This window comes from Brachyhypopomus gauderio, chromosome 12 (assembly GCF_052324685.1).
Source record: "Brachyhypopomus gauderio isolate BG-103 chromosome 12, BGAUD_0.2, whole genome shotgun sequence".
Classification (NCBI taxonomy): domain Eukaryota; kingdom Metazoa; phylum Chordata; class Actinopteri; order Gymnotiformes; family Hypopomidae; genus Brachyhypopomus; species Brachyhypopomus gauderio.
Genome location: NC_135222.1, coordinates 12,618,155 through 12,645,400, shown reverse-complemented (window position 1 = coordinate 12,645,400; position 27,246 = coordinate 12,618,155). Strand labels below are relative to the sequence as shown.

Sequence of the window (27,246 nt, the reverse complement as noted above, 5' to 3'; positions counted from 1 at the left end):
CTAAAAATTGCATCTTCACTAATTTCAAAGGAATTAATGACCTTTTTGGATTACTGAACATTGTATAATGGCCGTAGAACTGCAATTTAGCTCCTCCCCTTTTTCCAAGGCACCACGCAGTGCGCGATAATTAGTTGGCGAGCTGAGTGACTCATGTCAGAGAGAGCAGGATCACAGCCATGAGACTGCTGTGACTGCTGAGACTGATCCCAGATCAGTCCTCACCAGCCTTAAAGCAGTGCCATGTTTCTCTATTAGCAGCTTCAAGGGGAGGAGCTTGGGTGGGGGCGGAGTCCCTGAACACCATATTCATAGAATCGCTGTGTAATGGAGACAATTTCAGAAATCCAGAGTCATGGTACTTTTCTCATGGCTCTGAAATTGACTGTTCAGTTGGTTTGTTCAGTTAGAGGCTAAATCAGTCTGACTTCATTTTTTGCCTCTTTTTTTCAAATTTGAATGGCGGATTTTTTATTTTTATTTTTTTTGGGTGAAGCACCAATCATCTTTTCCCCGCCACAGCACAAAAGAACCCAGCAGGTGTTGTGGCAGCTCGGAGATAAGAGCCTGACGTCCCCTATCAGCCTGGCAATCTAGTGCGGACTGGCGGGCGCAGCTGTGCCACCGGCCCCCACCAGTGCTGCGGTGGAGTGTGGGGGCCACTGGGAGGGAGTGCCACCGGACGTAGGGGTGGGGGGGCTTCTCAGCAGTGCAGCTCTTCATCCGCACTCTCTGTTCTTGGCCTCGTCACCCACGCTTTCGTCTGACTTGGGTGCCTGTTGAGACGTGGGAGAGAAAGAAGTGAGAAGAGGAGAAACGCTAAGATTGAGAGACGAATGGTGAGAATAAGAAATCAAGAATGAGATTGAGAGATGAGTAAGAAGAGGAGGAGAAATGCTAAAAATCAGGTGAAAAGGGAACAGTGGAGAAGCAGCCCCCCCCCCACCCCCCCAACCCCCCAAACAGGCACATACTGGACAAATCTCTCACTTCCACTTGTGACTCTTATCACGTGGAGGAGAAATGTGGCAAGAGCCTCATTAATGTTAATTAAAGTTCTAAAAGCTGCACCGATTAAGGTGAAGTGCCGAGAGGAAGTGTCACGAGACAGCCACCCCTTCTAGAGTCGGCCGCGTCCTCTTACATGAGCATGTTGGCATGATGGTGGTCAGCACCAGCAAGCTGCCACCAGCCTCGACCTTGAAGTCATTTGTGTCCAGGAATGCACAAAACTTCAGAGACTCTTCCGTCTCTTTTTCTTCAGCAGTCTCCGCCTCCCCAGCCGAGTCCTGTAGCATGAAACCTTTGCTCATCTTTAATGGTGTGGTGACTATGAATAAAGGGCACGTTATCCACAATATGGCTGTCATGTTATTAATATTCAGCAGGCAACTTCAGCTCATATTCTGAATGAATAAGTATCCACATATTGAATAGATTGTAAAGCTTTTCACTTTTTTCCTGATCTGTGGTAGTGAGAACATTTCTCACAAATAACAGTTAAGCCAGAACTCTAATAATTGTGGGATGCTTAAAATATCAAAAGGGTTGACACCAATCGTTAAAAATAATTAAATGTTGTGGGACTGCACTGGAGTCTTAGTATAGTCTTACTGTATCTCTAATGGCTATTAGGCTTTCTCAACTCCTTTCATTTTATCCCAGTGCCAGCAGAGATGTAGTGGGTGGCTCTAATTTAACTGTAGGTAATACACAAGAATCAAACAGTTTTTGCAACCCTAGTTTGGAGAAGGTGACCTTAATGAAATTTAACTCTTACAAAGGAAACAACAGTGCCTGCTGTGGTCCAAACTCTTTCAGACTGTAATTACCACCTTCATTGGTTGCTTCAGAGGATTTGGATCAGATGAATTGGTTAAATCGGATTTGGGTTGAAATTGAACACCACCACAACTTGGAACACTGGACAGTTTTATGGGTTTATGATGGTTTTATTAAGCTACCTCTCCACCACTAATAATTAAGGTCTTTCCTTCCCCTGCCCTTTCTCCACCCAGGATGGGCGGCTACGTGCAAACGACCAGCTGGTCGCCATTAACGGTGAGCCCCTGCTTGGCCGCTCCAACCACGACGCCATGGAGACCCTGAGGCGCTCCATGTCCATGGAGGGGAACCTGCGTGGGACCATCCAGCTGGTGGTCCTGCGTGCCCTGGAGCGCGCCCCTGCCCAGGTACGCTCGGGCGCCGGCCCCAGGCACTCCGTCCGGCCCTGAGCCTGGAGCCAGCGCTCTTGTCCCTCCGCCCACCACTACTGCCACCTCACAGGTGGTCTCCAAAGGTCGAATCCCTGTAGGTTTGGCCCTCAGGTCGGCTGTAGTTAAGCACAAATGAGATATTCACTGCATCAGAGTGCATCGGTACCTTAGTCAGGATACACTGCGGAAAATATCTGTTCAGGGTCCTCATCAGTGTAAATCTGTGGAAGCCTAAGGTCCTCACATTATAGGTCCCCTCAGTGTAGGTTCCTATAATGCAAGTGCACTCATTATACATCAACATATAATGTAGGTCCCCCTCACTTTAGGTCCTTGTAATGTAGGTTATACCTCATAATGAGTACATAATAACATGTTTCTTATGAAAGCCTTAGTCACTTGTTTACACATTGGAGGTTTGTGAAACTTGTAGCCATTCCCAAACAGACACTAATGATGGTCGCACACCCAAAAAAGCCTGTCTTCCTGTCTTGTTTCCTTTTTTGATCCTTTACCAGTGTTTGTCAATTTATTCAGTTATTATTCAGTTATTTATATGTGTTTGTTATGTCTTTTGGTTGCTTGTTTATTCCACCTTTGTTGAACACTTTGATGCATTAACCTCTCTCCCTGTATCTATTCCTGCCAGTCTAATAAAAGTTCTGAAGTCTCTGCATGTTTCCTCCTTCCTTCTGGGATGTTTTCCTGCATATTTTTTGTGGCTATTTCTGTACACGGGGCTACATGCTAACATGGTGGTGGCAGTTGTGTGTTGCATAATCTCCCTCTTCATGGCTCTCTTTGGACTACTTTAAGAACTTTCCTTTGCTAATTCTTCCTGGTGACTTAGCAAACATGCTTTTGGGATTTGAGACTCGCATCCATTTCCTATAAATTGTAAAAATATATTTATTTAATTATTTGTTTTTGCTGTTTTGGTTTCTCCTCTGGTAATGGCTTTAGTTTGCTCTAAATCCAGAAGTCTTGGTGAAATTCTTCAATTAAGAGATGTCTGGCTGCATGGCTGACAGCTTGACAGTCGAAGATGATCTAAGGCCTTAAAGAATACACTAGGATAGAACATGGATAATTTGTCTCTGGCCGTCCTGCTTAGTGTTCGGTTCACAAAACCCAGTTGACTGGTGAAGCTGGAACTGCTCATCAAATCCAGCTGAATTCTTCCAGTGCTCTCGGGCATGGAGTTCCCAGCTGTCAATGGGATAGCTTCACAGCGCAGATCTCCAAACACCAGATGGCGTTCCCCCCCATAGTCTAGGTTTTCCACATCTGTTTGAGATCGGATCTTTTTTGTTGCAGGCAGCTCGACATGTCTTTTGGGGCTCGGCCTTTGTTAGCAAACAGGTAAGTTTAGACGTTTCAGAGTCTGTGGAAAACCCCAAGAAGCATGTTGTGAAATCCCTTTGCTGGATACACGAGCTGGTGCTGTCTCTTCTTAGGTTCAAGGTTCTTAAAACAAAGCCCCAAAGCATCTCCGGTTCTAAGCTCACTTGCCACATTCCCGGTGGCTAGTTTTGGGGTGGATTTCCTCAGTCAGTACAAAACTGCTTACTGTTCGAACAAAACCTCATTTGAAGATGCTGTTGCAGATATTGATTAGAAGTTTGTTGCTTGAGTGGGGGTTTGTTCTGGTGACCCTCCTGAGCTCCATTGGTTTACAACGTCTGCATGGTGTTTGTGCTCACCCTGATGTCTCCACTGTGCTGGGTCAATCGAAGAGTAAACCTGATCTCATCAGTTTTGTTCTGTGCATTTGTGTCTTATTTGGAAATACATATTCATTATGTCATTGTGAACCATTTATTTAACTTTAATCCATGAATGCATCTAGGGATGGGGTCAGGAACCTGTCCATCTCTGTCCAGTGAAAATGAGGAGCAGTTGTTTATTGCCTCCACAGAAGGTTTGGGAAGACAGCTTTGAGACAGCAGAGTACCGGGGGACATTAGCCTTGGCCCGGCCGTATGCACACAGAGACTGACGTCGATTGGTACAGACTCCGAGAGCCACTCAATAAATAGTGATGTGTTGGCTGTGATGCGTTCCCTATTAATCACATGCAGGCAGCCTAATCAATATGCCATTAATCACCTGAGACAGAGTAGCATGATAAGGAAACAGCGTGGGAGATGATGCTAAATCCCCCCCAACCCAATTGAAATTTCACTCCATTCTCTGCTTCCCAAGGGCAATTTGAACACATTTTCTACCCCATACCAATGATCATTATGAAACGCAGTCCAGATGTTTCTCAATATTGGAACAACCTTGGTTCGATAAGTCCTGCCACTAGACAGGCTAACGAAGCCAAGTGACCTGTGTACCTCCTCCTTTGTTCTCTGTTCATGGTGTTGTCTTCTCTCACCGTCCTCACATCCCTCTTCTTTCTTTCACCGAGACCATGTTCTCATTCTTGTGACTAAGCACCTCGCCAGCCCTCGACTAGCTTGGCTAGTTAATCAGATTACACCATGGGCTCCGTGTATAAAAGGCAGCTCAGGGTGGGGGGGTGTGCTTTAGAGTTTTTATCGAAAAGACGCCTGGGGTTAGCTGGAGGGGCTCGAACCCCCGGTCACCCCTTGCTGACCCCGCTGTGCTGGAGGGAAGGCAGAAGAATGGAGGTATCATTTGGGCCCTTGTATCGCGCCATCGTGGGTTCCTTGCCCCCCCCCGAAGATGCAACCTGATTAAGACGCAGAACTGTGCCGCTTTCTGAGGAGACGTCTGGGGGAGCCTTCGGCACTGGGACATCAAACGGGGCGTGGGCAGAGTGAGACGGAAGACCTCAGGCCACGAGGGACATCTCTGCCAAGAGCAGCCACGCAAGAGATGCATAAAAAACCTTCACACAACTTGACATTAGATGGGGCCAGTCATGATGGGTATGTGTGTGTGTGTGTGTGTGTGTGTGTGTGTGTGTGTGTGTGTGAGAGAGCCACGTAGCAGCACATGCTCCCCGCAAGGCCCCTGATCAGAGCCAAAGTGGAAGACATGGCAAAGAAGCGGCAGCCGGTGGATCTGAGGAGCTCCGCGATGCTCCTCTTCCTGTCTGTCCCTCTGTAAAACGAGGAAAAACCTTTTGTTCCAGCCTGCACTGATCTACACACTTGCCTGCGCACACACGCAAGAGGGAGAGATTTGAAAGGTGCGACATATGTAAAGAGCCTTCATCTCCTCTAATGACGTCCCGCCACCTGAGAATCCTCCTCCATCACTCCTCCTGGTCGTCCTCTCTACTCCTTCCCTCTTTCGTTGAACAGAATATTTCAAGGTCTTTGATATGGTGATATGGTGATACCTTTTATGCTCATTCAGCTGTCTCTATATGTGTAATTGAGTTTGGTGTGTAATAGAGCATGCATGTGTGTTTGGTGTGAGGCATGGGCGCGTGTGTGTGTGTGCGCCTGTGGGTGGGTTGGGGTGTGTGCGTGTATGTATGTGTGCACATGTGTCTGTGTGGCATGCGCGTGTGTGTGTGGTTGGGTTGTGTGCATGCATGCGCATTTCTGTGGGTGGGTGTGTGTCTGTGGGTGGGGTGTGTACGTGTGTATTTGTGTCTGTGGTCGGTGTACATGTGTGTGTTCCTGTCTGTGGTCGGTGTGTGTGTGTGTGTGCGCGCGTGTGTGTGGTATGACAGACGGTCCAGGTCTCTCCTGCTGGGCGCCATGCTCCAGAGCTGGCAGCTGCACGTCCCCCGGCCTTCGCGGGACTACACTCCTCTTCATCACTCCTCTTCATCGTGCCTCATCTTTATCACAGCACTCCTGTGCCTCGGCCAGCGCTGCCCGACACGACGCTGGGTCTGCGCGCCACGCTGGATCCAGATCCGATCTCTGCCTTGACAATCCGCCATCTGCATTTTGACCCTCTTGTGCTCATGGTGTTAGTCTCCGCAATTAACCTTGAAGTGTCAGACTTTCACGATTGGACAGGATTTTTTTTCCCCCCTTTTTTGTCTAATCTAAAATGGAGATGGCCACACCATGAATCATATGAACATGATACTAAAGATGGCTTTCTAACTGATTCAATAAGATTATACACTTACTTTTGAAAGTTTTTCAGGGGGTAAATCTTGCTTTTGGGGGATTTTATTCACTCGTGGCCGGGAGGCTTCGACCTGCTCTGTCCCGCGTCCCGCAGAGCGCATTTCATCCCATCTTGTCTGGTCTCTTGTTCTCTTGTGTGTGCGTGGAGTCCAGAGGATTGTTGGCAGAAGGCTGTGCCCACTCTCTTGTGCTCACACTGTCCTGTTTGATCTCCGTCCTCCCAACCAGGATGGCTCCCCACCGCTCCGGCTGTCTCGCGTCCCTCTGAGGGTGTCTTGGGGGCTTTGTTTGGGAAGTCCAAATGTTGGCAGAAGGGAAGGTCGCGTCTCTGGTCCTCAACGTCCATCTCTGAGTCTCTGAGCTCTGAGGCGACTGATGTAGTGCCAGTTTGCAGAGGTTGCCAGGGTTACATTGTTATGACCTTCTGTAATAACTAACCATAAGTCTTCTGTTATTACAGTAACCATCACTGTTAAGTAATTACTGTAACTTGAACTCTTGTCTAATTGCTATAACATTTACTGTAATTGCTGTAACCTTCCCCACTGCAGGAGAGGCAAGAGAGTGGTCAGAACCAGGCCAGAGAGAGCCCGCCCATCCGACATGGCGACAGCAGCCTGGCCAATGAGGTCTCACTTCCCCCAGTGGTGGCCAATAGCATCTACGAGCGCAATCCAGGTAAGCGGTGCCTTCTGACAACACACAGGCTAAACCATCATCTCAGAGTAGGTGGGGGGGGGGGGGGGGTGTGAGGCATCAAGTCACAAGTTCATATACACTTGTCATTATTAAAGTTTCAGTCAAAGCCTTATCCAATTCATCACACAGACACAGTTATGGTGAGAAATGTAGTAATAAAAATTACATGGTAGAAAAGACCCTTTCAAAGGTTATGATTTAAAAATGAGCAGTTTGTAGGCTGAATATATTGCGTAGGATGCAGCAAAAATGAGAAAATTTAAAATTCTGAAAATACAGGTTGTTCTGGGGATTAATAATTTTATAATTCCAAAACACATGAATATACTAATAATAAAATTTTAAATTGCTGGGGAGAGGGGTTGTCAGTAAACCTTATCCTTCTTATTGCTGTGATACCCTTTGCTAAACATTAAGCCCTTACACTTATTCAACTTGGATGTGAGCCCATCTGACTAAGGGGGATTGGGGGTGGGTCTGGTGGGGGGAGGGGCAGTGATGATCTCTTTTTCTTTTTTTTTTTTGCTTTATTTTTCTCCCTCATTTCGCTTTTATGCAGCTAGACCTGACCTTGAAATCATTAGGCTGATGAAATGGATTCTAAGTGGGCCGCATTTGCATACGCGCTATTGTGAGGGCGACGCACGCTGGCGGATAACGAACCGTTTGTGAATTCCCCTGCTCCTTCTCCTCTCCAGAGAGCTCGCCAATCCGCCCTGCGAAGCTTCTTCTCTGCGCTCTCCCTGGGAAGGGGAGGGTGGATAAAGGAATTGTTTTTCTGATTACAGTCCCTCGTCCATCAGAAGCTGGGCTTTGTGTGGGGAGGTGGGGGCAGGTTTGCTGCGGTGGGGTCAGGTTTGCAGTGGTGGGAGCAGGTCTGCAGAGGTGGAGGTTGGTCTCTCTGGTAGGTAGCTCTGGTTTATACTGAGATCCAGATGAATGCAGTACACACTTCTGGTACTGCACGACGCAAAGTGCAACAACCAAATGACACTTGAGAGTGAGATACAGTGCAGCATTTGTGCTCTGGTGTAGTATGCTGGTGTAGTGTGGTCTGGCGTAGTAGGCTAGTGTAGTAATTTGTCTATGCAGCATCACGATGTTGTGTGCTCTCTATTGATCAGTTTGTAAAAACAACTTTGTCACACAAACACTCCCAAAAATGACATTTGATGTTTGATAGTTTAACCATTATAAATAAATGTGCACATATTTGTATAAAACAGTACGTAGCACAGAGATAAAGAACGGTGCCTTGTTCAACATCCATCAATCTTTCGGCTGTGGGACTTGATGCCTCTAACCTCTTGCATAGCAGTATATCAGTATGTGTGCGAATGCGTGCATTGATATGTGTGTGTGCATGTGTGTGCATGTGTGTGCATGTGTGTGCATGTGTGTGCATGTGTGTGCATGTGTGTGCATGTGTGTGCATGTGTGTGGATGTGTGTGGATGTGTGAGAATGTGTGTGAATGTGCGTGTATGCACGCACGTTATTTTTATTAAGTAATAAACCTTGTGAAGTTGAGAAGTGCTGCATTGATTGATGATTCACGAAGGAACCTGCTTAGTTCTCGTGTGTGTGTGTGTGTGTGTGTGTGTGTGTGTGTGTGTGTGTGTGTGTGTGTGTGTGTGTGTGTGTGTGTGTGTGTGTGTGTGTGGGCATGCCTGCATTTTGAGCTTGTGTTAGACATGCAAACCAAACAGTATTCAGCTTTACACTGTGCTTTTGTACTGTTTATCTTGGATCTAGAAAAAATAACATAGAAAGCTATATATATATATATATATATATATATATATATATATATATATATATATATATATATATATATATATATATATATATATAAAACACACACGCACTATATTGACAAAAGTATTCACTCACCAATCCAAATGATTGGATTCAGGTGTTCCAATCACTTCCATGGCCACAGGTGTATAAAATTAAGCACCTAGGCATGCAGACTGTTTTTACAAACATTTGTGAAAAAATGGGTCGCTCTCAGGAACTGTGATAGAATGCCACCTGTGCAACAAATCCAGTCGTGAAATTTCCTCGCTTGTTAATATTCCACAGTCATCTGTCAGTTGCATTGGGGAACCGTTAGGGCCCTCTACGCCCTCTCCAATTTTATTTTATCTACAGTTTGACAATCGACATCTAAACAATTACAAAAATATAAGCAAATAAATTATTCACCCGTGTCTATTCAATCTGTGTTGGAAGGTGAGGGGTTAAGTGGAATCCTGTGAGCCTGTGTCTCCCCCTATCAGGACTGTGATGCCCACTGTTCGTTCACAGAGGGCCTGGCGGTTATAATTCAGCGCAATACCAGTTTCAAATGGCAGCAAAATTGACCAATCATATCTTCCCTCTTAGTGGGCGGGCTTAACTGTATGATAATTTCCGCCCGCTGCGGCGACGCTAGCTGTCGTTAGCGTACCACCGCTAGCTAGTTTCGATTCCTCCCTCCTGCGCGTTGTTTACATATTTCGCTTCCAAGGAACACGGAGCTGTGAACCTTATTTTGTTTCTGTTGGAACCTTATTTTGCTTAAGAAGTTATCTAGTACATATGTTATTGTTTATTGCATTTTTAAAGCTGTACTGTTGTCTCTTTAAATTTTTTTAATTTTTTTTTATTGCAGTTAATTAGGAGAGGAAACTAATTATTTTCGGGGGGGGGGGGGGGGGGGGTGATGGGAGCGGGCCCAGGTATAATGTTCACGGTTCGCTACTGGTCAGTCGTATTATATAAGAAAATGGAAGTGTTTGGGAACTCAGCCACCAAGTGCTAGGCCACACAAACTGACGGACCGGGGTCAGTACATAAGTGTGAAGAGGTCGCCAACTTTCTGCAGTGTTAATCACTACATCTAGATTTCATGTGGCTTTCAGATTAGCTCAAGAATAGTGCGCAGAGAGCTTCATGGGATGGGTTTCGATGGTTGGGCAGCTGCAACCCAGCCATACATCACCAAAGGGTCAGATGCAGTGCTATAAAGCACGCTGCCACTGGACTCTAGAGCAGTGGAGGCGCGTTTTCTGGAGTGACGAATCGCGCTTCTCCATCTGTCAGTCTGATGGACGAATGTAAAGTTTGGTGGAGGAGGGATTATGATGTGGGGTTGTTTTTCAGGAGCTGGGCTTGGCCCCTTAGTTCCAGTGAAAGGAACTCTGAATGCTTCAGCATACCAAAACATTTTGGACAATTCCATGCTCCCAACTTTATGGGAACAGTTTGGAGCTGACCCCTTCCTCTTCCAACATGTGCACCACTGCATAAAGCAAGGTCAATAAAGACGTGGATGGCAGAGTCTGGTGTGTATGAACTTGATTGGCCTGCACAGAGTCCTGACCTCAGTCTGACAGAACACCTTTGGGATGAATTAGAGTGGAGACTGGGAGCCAGCCCTTCTCATCCAACATCAGTATGTGACCTCACAAGTGCACTTCTGGAAGAATGGTCAAAAATCCCCATAAGCACACTCCTAAACCTTGTGGACAGCCTTCCCATAAGAGTTGAAGCTGTTCTAGCTGCAAAGGGTGGAACAATGTCATATTGAACCCTATGGATTAGGAATGGGATGTCACTTAAGCTCATATGTGAGTCAAGGAAGGTGTGCAAATACTTCTGGCCATATAGTGTACATAATATGTGTGTGTGTGTTATTTCCTAACAGGTTCTACCCTTCACTCAAATGGGAGGCATTGGGTGTATGAGGAAGAGCCTGAAGGTGATTTTCCCTCTCCTGCTGTGGACCTGGACACAATGCAAACAGACTTCAACTCCCAGTATTCTCACCCTCAGCAAAGGTCAGCCATGTTTTTTAGTTTCTTATACCCTTGTCCTTCATTTTGAACCCATCTAGAATTCTGGAGAGCCTTCCTGGAGCAGTTTAAGTGTAAGATTGGGCTTAATGTGGCCAAGGGTCAGTTGGTCCTGTCTGGATGTAAGGCAATTTCGTATATGGCAGAGATTAGCCAAGAGCAGTTGGTACTTCTGTGGGGGGATCTTATGACCCCCGATGTGCTGGAGAGATGGGAGCAGGGTTGAGCGGGTCTGTGGTGCTGTGTTGAGAGAGACTGTGTTTTTCCTTGTAGGGAGAGGGAGACCATCTCTGCTCTGGGCCCCACCAATCAGCAGCATCAGCAGCCCCCTGGATCAGTCTCCAGGAGCATGGACCTGGGTAACACACACACACACACTCAAAACTCATACACACACAGATTTGGTCAGATTTGGTGTCCTGACTGTGCTCCACCGGCATGCTCCCCCCCCCCCCACCCACCCCCTCTTTCCTCTGTGGGAAGTGTGAGGGAAGATGTCTAATTCTCCAGAAGCGAGAAGCTTTGCCCGTTCCTGATTACGGTTCGTTAGGACAGGATATTGGCCTCTCCCGCCAGAAATGATGCCTCTCTGTGCTGGATGCCACAAACTGATTGTCCTTCCATTACTGAGGCAGAGTGGTTTTCCTCCATGATGACCCCGCCCCCCTGTCCTCCGCACTCATCTCTGCATGATCCCTTCGTCTCATCCTTCCCACTGTGTCTCCTTTTGTTCTTCACATCCTCGTTTTTCTCATATTCACAGCAGATGGGTTTCCTGTTTTACTTGTTCTTTTCTGAAGCGTCAACGCGTCTCCTCTACCGTGGCCGTCTGCTCTGCTTTCCTGTAAAACTCTGTCGACTCAGAGACGAAGATGTCTCTCAAAATGAGATGAGTCCAAGCCCATCTCCCCGCACACGGAGCACGCTTTGACCCAGTGACGCCACATGCTAGACGCTCGATAGCCCATACCGCTGTCGGGAAACTTTTGCGTTTGTATTTGGTTGAGTCACTCCACCAGTGACTTTTGCCAGTCGCCAGTGACTTTCACGTTTGTGAACAAGGCCGAAAAGCTGAAACTGCAAAACTCCAGCTTCATATTTTATGATATTATGTACTAGGGGTGGGAATCGTTTACTATCTCACGATTCGATTCGATTCCGATTTTGGGGGCCACGATTCGATTCAAAATCGATTTTCGATTCAAAAAACGATTTGATTTATAAAAATGTCTGCTTCAGTCTATAAAATCTGCATCTACTACAGTCTACTTTGCAAGACAGAATGACAAATACAGAAAATTAAGTGTCTTTCACATTTAATTAACAAAAATAAAGTGCTTTGGTAAAATAAAATGGTTTTTGTTGTTACCAAAATTCTTGAGCTTCATTTTGCGAGCTGTCAGGGCTGGCGCGGATGCAGTTCCCCCAGCCGTTGCTAGGGGCACCAGACTCAGTCCCCTACTAAACCGGTGTAACCTTACGTTCTCTGCCAGTCTCTGCTTTCTCTGTAATTGCTGATCGCTTATCGTCTTGCCACCTCTCTCTGTTATGCTTTCTCTTTACTTATTCGAGTATCTATCTCCTGCGATGCTTCCTGACCCATCTCAAGTTTTCCCAATCCTGTATTTCTTCCTATCCGTTTTGCCTTTATTTTTGGGAAGGGTTTTATTTTGCTGCGGCGTTTTTTGCCAGTTACTTCTGCTGGTGTCCTTGGTTTCGTTTTCGCGTTGCATTTATCCGCGCTGTTTTTTAGTTACTGTTTTGTTTCTTCCTCCCGTCTCACTACGGTTGAGTGTTATTTTCCACGCGTTGTATTTTCCGCTTTGTTTTTTGTTTCTATTTACTCTGTGCCCTCACGGTTTTGGTTTCTATTCTCTCGCGTCGAGTCTTCCGTGTTGTTTTGTTTGTTCGTTCTGGGTCGCTGTGCGCGTTTCCCTCTCGCTAATACATGTGACGAGTGTCAAACGTCTTGATCTTGCGAACCGGCACTTGGGTCCACCCTTCTCTATATTATTTCTCACCCTTCTCTATATTAACGCTCCCGTGCTCACCGCGTTACACAAGCCTTGCACACGAGCTACATTGTGTCCAGTTCGGTCTTCCCCGGCATTCGGTAAAAACCAAAATGAACCCATATTTTTGCCTTAAATGAAGACCGGAGAGGTTGAATATCTCTTTCCTCCATCTGTTTTGAAACTTTTCCACGCATGAGTGTGTCCCAGAATCTGCTGCGTAAAGTCTCCTGTAATTTTGTAATTACGTTACGTGAGACTTCACCACGACTTAGAATCGATTTTGGGATATTTAAAATCGATTCTGAATCGTAGTAAATGAGAATCGATTTTTGATATATGAATCGATTTTTTGGCACACCTCTATTATGTACTGGTGTTCAGATATGCTTTCTGATTAATAAGTGATCTTGGCAAAATGGAGTTTGTATTCATTTATTGTAAATTCCTAATATAATATGTTGTAAATGTATATAAACTTGTATATTTGAGTATATCTAAACTTTCTGCAAATTAAGTCCCTAAAACGTGTGTGTGTGTGTGTGTGCGCGCGCCCTCTCCACTTCGTGGTTCACCTTTTGTGGACTCAGTGCATCGCGGGTTTTCAAAAAATATTAATGGAAAAATATATTGTTGAGTTTAGCTACTTCTGTGAAAAAATCTATATATTTGAAGTTTTACATTAGAAAATCCCAAAATGTATGAAATTATATTTAAAATATGAATTCTAAGATCAAAGGAATGCTATAAATCATAAAATATTATGATTTACAGTAAATGGTGCATATTTTTTCAGTGGATGAATACACACCGAAAACAAGAAGCAGCATCGCTCGCCTGAGATGCTACTTGCCTACATGAGATTGTAAACAATACACGATTGGTGGATTGATGAAGTGACCAACCAGAGAGTGATGCTTTGTATCCCAGAGCCTAATTGGCTCAGTACCGTAGCACGTTGTAAATAGTGTGTAAATACTTAAATAAATATAGCATGCCTACTTCTAAGATTTTCGTTTATCGCGGGTGTTATGTTCTAGCACCACCCGCGATAAATGAAAATCTTCTAATAAAGGAGGGAACACTGTATGGATGTGTGTGTGTGTGTGTGTGTGTGTGTATGTGTATATATATATATATATATAAGGGACACTCCTGTTGCCATTTTAATGGTCAACTGTCTGGTTAATTCATCGTTGATGCCTTATCTTGCAAGGTCGTAATCTCTTACATAGTCTCCCAGGACTGAGTGAACTGCAGGTTCTATTTTTATTTTAAATGTAATCTTACAAATTATCACAAGATCCGGTTCAAAAGTATACTAGATCACAAGATCCAGTTCAGATCCGATCATTTTGGGGTCGGCCCCATTCTGGGAAACCCAGAGGAGTCAGACAGCAGGGGGAAGAGTCGGACAGCAGACTAGACATGGTCAAGGCCCTCCCCACCGCTGCGCTCCTCAGCCCTCTCTGTCGGAGGTCAGGAGTGACACGCAGCGTTCGCTCTGGGGCCAAAACCACGTCTGGGGCAGCACTGGCAGCTGTCGGGCTAATGGACTAGTAATCAGCCCATTTGGAGATCTTGTGATGGCTTTTAATGGATCACCTTAGTTAGTTCATCTAATAACCAGATGGACATATTGGACAACAGGGGGTGGGGAGGCTTCTAAATGGAAGACTGGATTAGGCAGTGCTTGTATCTCAAGCAGCGATTCACATTTTTGACTGGCACAATGCAAGGCATAATCTATAGATTTCAGGATAGCAATTTAGTGATTACATTTTGTACCAGTCAGTATAAATTTAAGTTCTGGAGCAGTTGATGTATGGTGTTCTGAATTCCTGTACTCCCTGTTGTCTTCAAGAAAACAGCTGGCGATATGAGGATGTTGCAGTAACGGAGGGTGAGACGTGCAGTAACGGAGGGTGAGACGTGCAGTAACGGAGTAGGATGCAGTAATATAGGGTGACATGGGCATTGAGTGACGCGAAGGTGAAGGTTGCCACACGTGTGCAGGGGTGTTTTGTGTCAGGCCGACACCCCAGCTGATGGGGACGGAGCAGGCGGCCTGGTCCATCTGGGAGGGGTGTGTTCGTGTGTTCACAGCCCAGCGTGGACTTGGCCCGTGTGACTCCTTCGGTGTGCCTGTCCGACGCTGTCCTGCTCCATGGTCATGCTTCTTCATAAGCACGGCAGTTAGTGTCCTTGGTGTACTGGGGATTTCTTCCCTTCTGAAAAACTTTGTACTTTTAAGTAATCATTGAGGGCCTGAATGTATGTGTGTGGGGTGGACTGGGGGGTGTTGTGTGTATGTATGGGGAGGGGGGGGGGGGGTTGGTTGGGAGTGTGTGGGGGGTTTGAGGGGGTGGGGGACCAGGAGGGCTCTTGGTGTGTTGGTGGGTGCAGTGTGTGTGTGTGTGTGTGTGTGTGTGTGTGAGTATGTCAGTGCACATATGCACTGCTGAACATAGACAGTCCAGACTGTCATGCTTCCAGAGCCAAAATAATGTATCACTCTTTTTTTAGACACCTTCCCTCTCTGTCCCTCCATGCTGTGTGTACACACACACACACACGCACATGCATATACACGTATTTTTCTCCAGTGGGTTTCTTTTGTTCCCTGCCCAGTCTCGTGTGCCTGGCAGAGAGACGGAGCTCATAAGAATGCGCAGGATTATTTAAGAGAAACTGTGGTGTAATGAAGGCTGATTGTGTCCGGCAGCACGGGGTGCCAGTGACAGCAGCTGCTACTCCTGCTCAGCCTGTGGATTAGATTCCACACACACACACACATACACACACGACCTCACACACGACCTCACACAACCTTCGAGACACACACACACACGACCTCACGCAACCTTCAAGAGAGACACAGACGTCCACATACACACACGCACAGCCTGATCTAGCCTTCAACACACACACACACACACACACACACACACACACACACACAGAGCCTTGGACACACACACACACACACACAGAGCCTTGGACACACACACACACACACACACACACAGAGCCTTGGACACACACAAACACACAGCCCTCACCCTGCATCTCTCTTACATAAACACACACACACACAGTACTCCACATGGTGCTGCTGTAGGTATCTTGAATGGGTTACATTATCACAGATGTATTCTCTCAGGTTTCTTTTCCTGTGTGTCAACTCCACACGTGTGTGGGGGTATGTGTGTGTATGTTGTGGGTATATATGTTTGCTTTGGAGGGGGAGAAGTGGGTTCTGACCACTTTCTTTATGTGAATGTTTTAAGGGGTCTGCCACAATATTGGTGACGTGATCATCATATGTGTTATGTGTGTGTGTGTGGACGCAGATGTTCTCAGCTGTACAGAAGGAAAACGAGCCTGCAAAGCTCCTGTCTAATTAAAAGGAAGTCTGGCTACTTACCAAGGAGGGGGGAGGATGATGTGCATGTGTGTGTGTGTGTTGGGGGGGGGGGGGGGGGGGGGGTGGTGGTGGCGTTGTTTGGGGGGTGTGGGTGGAGAGATGGCTCTATATTAGGCTGTTTATTGTGGAGAGGAGAGCCACCCCCTCCCACCCCCACACTTGTGTCATCACACACACTCGGCGAGCTGTGACTCTCTTCACACTGGTGTCTTCACACTGTAAAATGCCCTTGTTTTTGTTTCCTGACACATTCATTTCTCCTTCCCACTGAGCCCTTGCTGTGGTAGCAGAGACCCACGGACAACGCGTACCAACCCGATGAACACGCATCATGCTCAGAACCGTTACCCACGATGACTGCAATCTGTCGCGTCTGTATGACACACGGACAAACCGTTCCCTCCACTACAATGAGAACTACTGTTATTGTTTTCACAAAGGTCAAAGGGCTCTCACAGACTGTTGTAAAGTGTTGTCAAACTTCACACGGGTGCATGCACACTGTACATGACTGGGTGGTATTGTGGGGAGTATAAACATGCAGCGCACGCTTACACATGTAAAACACCCCCACATACACACGCTGCTCATGCACTACACCAGGGGGTCACCAACATGGTGCCCGCGGGCACCAGGTCGCCCACAAGGACGTCATGAGTCGCCCGCGGGCCTGTTCTAAAAAAGAAAACTGGTAGCCCTCCGCAATAATTAGTATCCAAGAGGTAGCCAGTTTGAAAAAGGTTGGTGACCCCTGCACTACACGCACGTACACACAACGGTACAGCCAGTTAGACCGAACCACATACACACACCTGATCCTTAACAGTGATGAACACGGCATCACCCCCTGAATAAAACAGATGCCTGATCACCTATGACCGATTGGATTTACAGACGTGATCAGACATGGCCTCGTCCTTATGCAGGCCAGTAGACATGGCCTCAACCTAAAAACAAGCCTTAAGATGTTTCATCCAACAATAGCCTTGTCCTAAGACAAGCCCTGCATACTGGAAATGCACTCCATTTAGAACTGTCCATTTAGTGTATTATAATTGCAAATGAATTGTCCCAGTCAATCTGGGTCTGCTGCGTTTAATCCATGACCAGATGGCATCACACTGGCGTCTGTGTTTCAGTGGTGGACGTGAGGGACGTCCATGTGAGTGTGCAGGAATGTAAACGCCTGTGCGCGCACACACACACGAGCGCGCACACAGCCGCACATGCAGTTGTGTACATGCACAAATGCTCATGCGCGCACACAAACACAATCACGTACATGCAAACCCACATCTACATATGCATGTGTCCACAAACAGACACAGTTAACATCTGTAACTCATTTGTGTGTTGTATACGTTTATGGATGTTATGCACACGTGCACACACACACACAGATGTGTATCGATATCTTTATGGATGTTTTCCACTGATCCGTGCACTATTTAAGCTAAATATAGGCAGCAGCCTTCCCTCAGCCTTCACATCTGCCAGCAGCAAACGCGCACACACACAGGTGTAACCAGTATACACACACACACTCGCACATCACACAAACACACCCAGTGAATCTTCACTCTGATTATGAACAGCACATTATACCATACGGAACCTAGTTAGGCCTCTGCCATCGGGCTGATCTGGCATCAGATAGGCATTCGTGGCATGAGTCCCTCTGTGGCTTTAGTAGCTCCAATCTGACTCCAGATCAGTGGTAAACGAGTCGCCGTGGGTCTGGCTTGGCACAGTTAGATGGAGATTAAGGCGGATTGGATTAAGATGGCCGCCACCCATTTGTTGACTGTCACTTTAGGTGAGAGGGAGAGAGGGTCGCTGGTGGTGATTGAATTAGCAGAGCTGAGGGGAAAAAACACACATACACAGAAAGTGAGGAAGTAGCAACTGAATATACATTAAGCAGCAAATAAGACCGCCCTGTATTAGGTCCCTCCCCCACCCCCCCCCCCCCCCCCCCCACACACACACACACACACACACACACAAACTTTTTCTCACAAAAATGCTAATACATATGCACATGTCCGTTTTATGACCACCCATTTTGGTAATGGAGTTACAGCTTAGCGTACGTCCGAGTCTGGAGCACCCTGTTCATCTCGCACTCACTTGCTTATTGCAGTGGGAGTTACAGATGTGGAATCTGATGCGTACTGACAGGACACGAATGGTTTTGCTGACATGGTCTCCCTCCTCCCCCAAGAACTTACTCAGCCCCGCCCTCATCCCTCGGCCCCGCCCCATCACATGGCCGCGCCCCCCCCAGTTCTTGGCCCTCACCCCAGAACTTACTCTTTCCCTTCCCCCCAAACTCCCTCCTCGACTGGCCACTCTTACTTTTGCCCATGCCAAAGCTGCTCTCTGCATCCCAGCATATTTCATTATGATGATGGCCTTCAAGAGACGGCACCTCCCACTTTAATCTCACTAAAACCTCCTCAGGAGCGCTGGCCAGTACTGCTACTGCAGCACTCAATCATCCCCTCTCGCTCCCTCACTCCCTCTCTCCATCATCCCCTCTCGCTCCCTCACTCCCTCTCTCCTTCATCCCCTCCCTCACTCCCTCTCTCCATTTTCTCCTTCCTCACTCACCATTTTCTCCTCCCTCACTCCCTCTCTCCATTTTCTCCTCCCTCACTCCCTCTCTCCTTCTCACTCTCTCACTCTCAATCTCTCCATGTCCCTCCCTCTCACTTTTTGCTCTCCTTCTCATTGACATGCATCTTCCCTTTCTCCCTCTCTGTTCTCTCTCCCTCTCCTTTCTCTCTCCCTTTCTCATTTACATGCTTTTCCCCTCTCCCTCATTCCCTTTTTCTTTCTCTCTCCCCCACTCTTCACTTTAATCCTTCTCGTTTCCTCTAAATAGTTGATGGTCTCCTCTTTGATTGCCCACATTTTTTTCAATTCATGCATCTCATGATTGTTCCGTTTTTGTTCTATTTTTTTTTTAAGCTTTAGTCATAAAAGTTCCTCATGGTTTACTTAAAAGCGTTCTCGCGTGATTCAGTATCAAGGACAATCAGATTATAACGTTTTATGCACACATCTCATTATTCACAGTAAATACATTTATGATAATTGAAAAACATGCTCTAAATACACACACACACACACACACACACACACACGTACATTAATGAAAGAATTCAGATCTATCCATTTGAATGTTTCTTACCTCCGTTGTTAAGCATCAGTGTTAAATTTGCACACTGTCTACTGAAGTCAAATCTTTAAACCTGAACTAAAACCAAAACTTAAACAGCGTAATCTGTTCTTCTGCCCCCCACCCCACAACAGCACGGCAGATTGCTGCTTTCTGTATATACGCATCACATATTCCTGAGCCTGCAGGCATTACCATAAAAGGTAGCCTAGGTTTAGAGCAGCGGGTGGCCAGGGCAAGCACACACACATGCGCTCGCGCGCGCACACACACACATGCATACAGAGTGTGTCTGGATGCACCCATGTGCACACACACTCTGCCTTGTTACATTACCACACTGGGCATCCAGTGATCTTTTATTGTTATGTAAGCAAGACCTGCTAATAAAACATATATTATATATGTATGTATATATATATTTAAGACCCTAAAACACCATGGTTTGTGTGGCAAAAACACGCACACACATAAACACACTGATTTGCGTTCACGATAGCTCTGACCAGGCCAGTATAAATGTCCACTGCTCTTGAGAGAACCAGTAACGCCTCAAACTTTGCAGAGCTTCTACTGTAGAGTCAGTCCCACCGCTGTGATCGGGCGATGTCCAGAGACACTGCGTCCTCACACGGCCACACCTCACACACCGTTACCAACAGCTGGAAAACAACTCTGGACAGAAGTCCCTCAAGGTCAAAGCACTTGCAGAAGTCACCATAACCTGCCGGTGTCAGAGCAGCGTTCATCACTGACGTGTCATTCGAGTTTGAGTGTTTACCTCCATTTTAAAGTTGATGCAACAGATGGGTGGATGAGTCCTAATTCACTTTCTCCAATGGCGAATGTAAACTGATCTTCCACTTTAATTAATGCACTCTTGAGTAATCAAGATTGTATTGTTTGTGATGGGTTCTAAACTAAAACAGCTTGTGGTAGTGGGTCAGACTTTATTTATTTTAAAGTTTTTCTTTTGTTCACGCACATGCACAGCGGTGGCCATGCCATTCAGGGTCTATATCCGTTGCTGCCTCACTCTATTCTCTCTCTCTTTTCATCCCTTCTTTCTTCCCTCCAGCCCTGCTCCCCTCCCTGTGTGACTGGTGTGCCCGTCTCCCACCGAGTGCTGTTCTTCCTACAGACTGGCCCTGGAGCTGTGTGTGTGTGTGTGTGTGTGTGTGTGTGGTTGGCTGTTTGCTTGTTTTGCCTCATTATTTTTCCCTTCTGTGATAATGATAGTGTACAGATATCTGTCTGCCAAAGAGAGCTTGCCAATTAAGGAGAGTTTGACAATTATCAAATGTTCCTCAAAAATGATACTTCTCTTTCTCTCACACACGCACACACATTGGTCTGTGCTTGGTTCAGGGTGAAAGCTGCCATATTGGGCTGGTTCTGATTGATTTATGCATGTGTGTCGGAGGGGACCATCTGTTTGTCATTTCTGCAACGCTGCAACAGGAAGGCTTGTTTTGATGATAAGGGAATTTGTGAACAGAGCAATATTTCGACCTGTCCTTAAACCCAGAATGTTTTGAATACATTTTATGTCCATTTATAATGGGCCATTTCATATACAATAAATTTACAATGAATGTGTATTTTGTTTCAAAATGATTTGTATACACGTCAAATGCATAAGATATGCTATCATACTCTCCTACTCTCTTTATAGAAATATGTTCTTTAGGAATACAGGTTCCCATTGTAAACTAAATTTAGTCAGGTTTAGCTTTGAAGCCCGCAGTACTCACTGTAGCACCCTGACAGGATTCTCCCAATATCTGTGCTGTGTTGCTCTTTCCACTGAAAAGCCTGCAGTTAGTGTACTGTTTATGTATTTTTGGTTTAGGATTACATGTCAGGTTAGGGTGAGCCTAAATGTAGAAATGTTTCCTACAGAACACACTATATGAGACACACACACACACAGACAGACTGCTGGTAGACCATACAAGTTAGCGTCACACATACCCTGTTCCTCAGAGTCACTATCGTGCTCACCTGGTTGAGGTCATGCCAGGTCACTGGGGGTCACTGGGGGTCACTCCAGGTCTCGTTTCCTGACATTACTCCTTTCCAACACCACCTCTTATCCCCCCCCCCCCCCCCCGCCACCCTCATCTTTGCCAATAACCCCCTTTCCTCCACCTCCTGCGGTTTCCTGCTCTTCCTTCCTCCTCCGCATGTCTCTGTCCACTTCGTTCTTCCTCCTTGTCCCACGCCTGTTCATTGTCCCCTGTTGTTTCTTCCTGTTGTCTGTTCCTTGTCTCTGGAGGTTCTTACTACTTAGAGAGCTCTTGCATTTACAATAATCTTGCACCTGATCCCTCACGCTCTCTCTCCCTCTCTCTCTCTCTCTGTCTGTTTGTCTTTATCTCTCATCATCTTCCGTCAGATTTAGCAATGCACGTGTATTCACAATTAGGTTTATTCCCTGTAGACGTCTGACATTTATAGATTGAACTTATGACACTTTGTTGAACTCAAATTGCTTTATTGGCATGTAATAAAATTAACATCTGTTGACAGATGTACAGGATTATTAATGAAAAAAAAATTCAAGAATGAGACTTACATAAATATGTATAAGACAGTTTCATATACACAAATAGCTTCAGATTCATACAAACACTATACGTGACCAGATTTGCATACAGACATGGGACAAAAAAGAACATGAGATGGGTATAAAGTGCATTTCTTTCCAGTTATACACATATTGTGCTGATATTTTAACACATTCAGCAACATATGTAATGTCTTCAAAATGGTGTATGTTTTTAATGAGTTTCAGAAAGCTTGCCTGGGGGGCTGAACAGAGAAAGTACTGCTGTTTGTTTCTCTGACCTGTCCATCTCTCACTCTCTTCTTAAGACTATTTTCTCTTTATTGTCTTTGACTGAGGTTGAATTTGTTGTTTTTTTAAAGACTTGAAATTTTGACTCCAGCTCTGTCCCTCACAGCATTTTCCAGCTCCGTCGGTCCTGCGCTGGGTCCAGCTCTGGGCCTGCACAAGTCCAGCTCATTGGAGAGCCTGCAGACGGCGGTGGAGGAGGCGGGGCGAGGAGGAAGTTCCGCCTACCGCCGGCACGCTGGACGAATGGTGCGTGGCCGCGCCTGCAACATGAGCTTCCGCCAGGCCATCGATAAATCCTATGACGGCCCCTCGGAGCCCGAGGACGGTAAGCAAACCCAACGTCTTGCGCTTGCAACAATCTGCGCTCGGCTTCGGCTAACGCGTCACCTTACTGGAACAAACCAGGTGTAAAATTGTTTACCAAATCAAGAGTGATGGAAGCCGTACAAAGAACATGACATTAGCACAATGGCCAAGTTTGATTATGGTAGCGTTATTTAAAATGGCAACATAAACCTTGGTTGGTAATGACCCATTAATGAAAACCATATGTAGTGAATAACAAACAAGACACACCACTGAGGACTTGAACAAAAATGTCAAAGGCTGTGCCAGACATATGGTTGGTGTTAGCATGAGCGTACGCCGCACTAACATTCTCAGACGGCTCACTGAAACGCACGTCCTTCACCTCGCCGTAATTAGACACCACTTCACACTTGGCTTGTTATGCATCCCAGAAAGCCTTGCAGCTTTCGGGAGCATTTAGGAGAGCTTTGAAAGCATGTGCTCAACAGCACCATTCTGCGTCGGACTTGGACCAGTTTGGCTAGAGCGTCGGGAAGGAAGGTGGTGGCAGACGAGCTGGAAGACGCTTCTCCAACCGCTGAACCCAAGTGGACTACAGCACTAAGTCAGCAGATTTTAACCACAAATTATCCCCACTTCTCCAAAGGCCCAGAGGTTGTGAGGGATGTTGGAGGGAGAGGGAGGGAGAGGGAGCTCCTGGGGATGTAGTGCTCTGAGATTCCAGGCCCATAATAAAGTCATGCAGGAGTGTTTAAAGGTATGAGCCAAGAACCTGCCCCTGATTAATTGAAGTGGCTAAGCAGGCCCTCGCCTAGGGCCACCACTGTTCACGCTCTGGGCCAATCCGACTTCCTGGCTCTTCCTGAAGGTTAGCGCTGTGGCATTTCCTCTCTGCTGGCGCTTCACTCCCAGGCTGATGCTGTGAGCAAGGGCGAACATAGTGATCCACTGCTGCGGGACGTGGGCCGCCGCGTCTTTAAGGGACGTGGGCCGCCGCGTCTTTAAGGGACGTGGGCCGCCGCGTCTTTAAGGGACGTGGGCCGCCGCGTCTTTAAGGGACGTGTGCCGCCGCGTCTTTAAGGGACGTGTGCCGCCGCGTCTTTAAGCGACGTGGGCCGCCGCGTCTTTAAGGGACGTGGGCCGCCGCGTCTTTAAGGGACGTGGGCCGCCGCGTCTTTAAGGGACGTGTGCCGCCGCGTCTTTAAGCGACGTGGGCCGCCGCGTCTTTAAGGGACGTGGGCCGCCGCGTCTTTAAGGGACATGGGCCGCCGCGTCTTTAAGGGACGTGTGCCAACACGTCTTTAAGGGACATGGCCGCCGTGTCGTCTTCAGCCATGGTTTGGAATTCTTGAGGCTCTCACTTTACTTGTCATGTTCAACCTGTCACGTTTGTCCTCCACGGCCGTGTAGATTACTCCGATGACAGCTCAGGCAGAGACACCCCTGCCAGCAGCTCCTCACGGCAAGAGCTTGAGGACGACACCAAGGAGACGAAGAAGAAGACCAAGAGGAAGAAAGAGAAGAAGACCAAAGCCAAGAAGAAAGACGATGCCGAAGACCCTGATAAGAGGACAAAAAAGAAGGGCTTCACTCTCTTGAGGTAAAACACTGCACAATCACAAAGTCAACACTGCATTATGGTCGACATTACATATGTTGTCGTAAGTAACACTACACAATTGTTGACGCTACATATGCTTGAAGCGGTCTACTAAAATTTTGGTGGTGGTGTACAGTAGACACGGAAGCTCTGCAAAGAAATTAGCGCCGTTTGTTTCTCTTCAGGCAATAGCAGCTGGTCCAAAGCCAAGTGTTTTTTTGTTTTTTTTATCTATGATGAAGTGAGCAAGGGCGTCTGCTTTTGTGGTCACCAATACAGAGAAGTCAAGAAGTCATGCAGCTCTTGAGACAGCCTTTTCCAAATGCTTAGAAAACCTGTTATGCACATGTTAGCCATATATTTTAGAATCTTACAACTGCCACAAATATTTGCGGTGAATTGTGTGAACAAATGGAGATGAGCTGAGGACGGCCTCAGTGCAGTGCCTGTAGTGCTCCTTAATGTGGTGAATGTCTGTGTGGTATCTTTCACCCATTTGTCTGCACCGACATGCAGTTATGTTGGTTAACTTTCACAGTTGCTAGTTGTTTCACAGCTAAATTAGTTCACTAAACAGTGAAGTTTGTCATGTGTCAACAGTGTGTATGACCATTCATACCTCACAACAAAAGGCAAAAACTGATTTTGTAGCATTGGTATGAGCTGCTGTTGAAATCTCATTTAACAATTTAAATATTGTTAAGTGTGCGAGTTGTGAGCAGATCGGTGTATTTTGGTTAATAAGGCAGCACTTTGAGATGGCACGAGGCCAAAACGTTTCAAACCCCACCTCCCTCACACGAGGACGTGTTTTGGACTCTGAGCATCATGAGCAGACCCTCAGTCACACTGCCCTATATTGGCCGTGCCTCGTCATTATACCCACGTTGGCAAACAGAATCTCACTGGTTGCATTGAGAAAATGCTACATGATGATTACTATTATTATTACTGCATGGTGATTATTATTTAGTGAATTTTTGGTCTCACTACATCTTTACTCCATTACGCCTTTTTTGTCCTCAAACCCTGTAGTCAGTGATGTGTGCTAGCTCTATCTGGGGGAAACTGGTTGTGTATTGTTCTCCTTCATGCCCGATGACTATGCTTCTTAGATGCCAAGTTTCGTAAACACAGCCGTTCCGTGGTGAGCCGCATCTATCAAGACCTTCGCTGCACAAGCACTTCTTGAATGTGGAAAGCCCCCCCCCCCCCCCCCCCCCCGCCAGGCCGCTGTCTTTGCGGTGACTGATTTTGGACCTGCCATGGAATTTGGGGAAGTCAGAAATCAATCAAGTACAAATGATTTGTGGCTTTGACGGAGTGGATGCTTTTCCCAGGGGGCCTGGGCCTCAGAGCACACCCAGGGCAAAAGCCAGCACTCCTGCCTGAGATTAGGGAGGATCCCCCTGGGCATCAACACTCTGAGGTCCAACGGTAATTACTACACCGTGGTAATTAAAGTACATGGCTCCTGGACCCTCCAGTTCTGGCTTATCACTATACTGACCGCCACTGTGTCCTGGCTACAGGTGTGACGCAGACGGCTGCCAACTCAGTCATCCCCCCCAGGCGGCACCAGTTGAAAGATGCGCACAGCTCCTCCTCGAAAGCTGTCTCCCAGCTGGTTATTTTCTCAACATCAACCATCTTCATTCTGGTTGATTCTTCGTTCCCTCTGCCGCGCCCCTGTTCCCTCTGCCGCGCCCCTGTTCCCTCTGCCGCGCCCCTGTTCCCTCTGCCACGCCCCTGTTCCCTCTGCCACGCCCCTGTTCCCTCTGCCACGCCCCTGTTCCCTCTGCCACGCCCCTGTTCCCTCTGCCACGCCCCTGTTCCCTCTGCCACGCCCCTGTTCCCTCTGCCGCGCCCCTGTTCCCTCTGCCGCGCCCCTGTTCCCTCTGCCGCGCCCCTGTTCCCTCTGCCGCGCCCCTGTTCCCTTTGCCAAGCCCACATTTCCCTCTGCCACGCCCCTGTTCCCTCTGCCACGCCCCTGTTCCCTCTGCCACGCCCCTGTTCCCTCTGCCACGCCCCTGTTCCCTCTGCCACGCCCCTGTTCCCTCTGCCACGCCCCTGTTCTCTTTGCCAAGCCCACATTTCCCTCTGCCGAACTTGCCTTCCTTTTTTGAGTGAGCCTTCTCCGATCCAGCTGCCACGATCACGTCACGAGGACAGCGCTCATGGCCAAACGCCATCACTCACCCAGCACGTATGAGGGCTGCAAACGATTTCCATCCCCGTGCCAAAAAAAAAAAAAAAAACCACTCGCCTTAAAAAAAAACGCCTTGTGTACGGCTGGCTGTCTCATTACTGAATGTGAAATAGGACTTAATAAGCATAATGCTGCAGAGCAGTCACAGTGTACTTGTCCTATGGTCTGGTTTTTTTCTCTTCACTATGGAGGCAAATGAGAACCATATGACACTATTTCGTGGAGCACGGTACGCTGGTTAACGATGTAGCAGAACGAACAGGAACGTGTAATTTCCTTCTCTCTTTTTGCTTTTCCTCTTGTTTTTGATGTTTTGCTTATCGGTCTGCTGGACGCAGACTGACTTGTGCTGGGACCAGGCAGCAAATGTTGATGTGTTGATGTGCCCCTCTCTCCCTCTCTCTCTCTCCCTCTCTCTCTCTCGCTCTCACGCTCTCTCTCTTTCTCTCTCTCTTTCTCTCTCTCTCTCTCTCTGTCTGTCTCTCTCTCTCTCTCTCTCTCTCTCTCTCTCTCTCTCCCCTTTCAATGTTGAATAGTGTCTGTTGGTCTCTGTCTGTGGTGTGTCTTCCCCTACCCCCTGTTCTCCTTACATTGCCTTCATTTGGAATGCTCTACCCAGTGTGGAGAGGACTGATGGCGTTTCAGTAAAGCGCCCGCACCCTGGCCTGCATTAAATCTTACACACTGCGTTTGCGTGGTGGTTTATGTGCTTGGAGTAGTTCTTGTAATCGAGATCAGGCAATTTCTGCATGTGCCCCTTGTTAAAGATGATTTTGCTACATTAGCGCTTCTGTAAGAAATGTGGATTTTAATTATGGTTTAATT

At 47.0% G+C, this 27,246-nt stretch overlaps 1 protein-coding gene across 1 annotated transcript in view; it reads left to right on the top strand.

Annotated features, from left to right (window-relative positions):
• The window catches only part of pard3ba (par-3 family cell polarity regulator beta a), a 112,293-nt gene that overhangs the window by 48,932 nt on the left and 36,115 nt on the right, over nucleotides 1-27,246 (top strand). Inside the window, exons 13-18 of the mRNA XM_077023191.1 lie at nucleotides 2,019-2,192; nucleotides 6,835-6,961; nucleotides 10,673-10,805; nucleotides 11,094-11,179; nucleotides 22,410-22,628; nucleotides 24,023-24,212. Of these exons, the coding sequence (XP_076879306.1) occupies nucleotides 2,019-2,192; nucleotides 6,835-6,961; nucleotides 10,673-10,805; nucleotides 11,094-11,179; nucleotides 22,410-22,628; nucleotides 24,023-24,212 (929 nt within the window). The remainder of the gene's footprint in view (nucleotides 1-2,018; nucleotides 2,193-6,834; nucleotides 6,962-10,672; nucleotides 10,806-11,093; nucleotides 11,180-22,409; nucleotides 22,629-24,022; nucleotides 24,213-27,246) is intronic.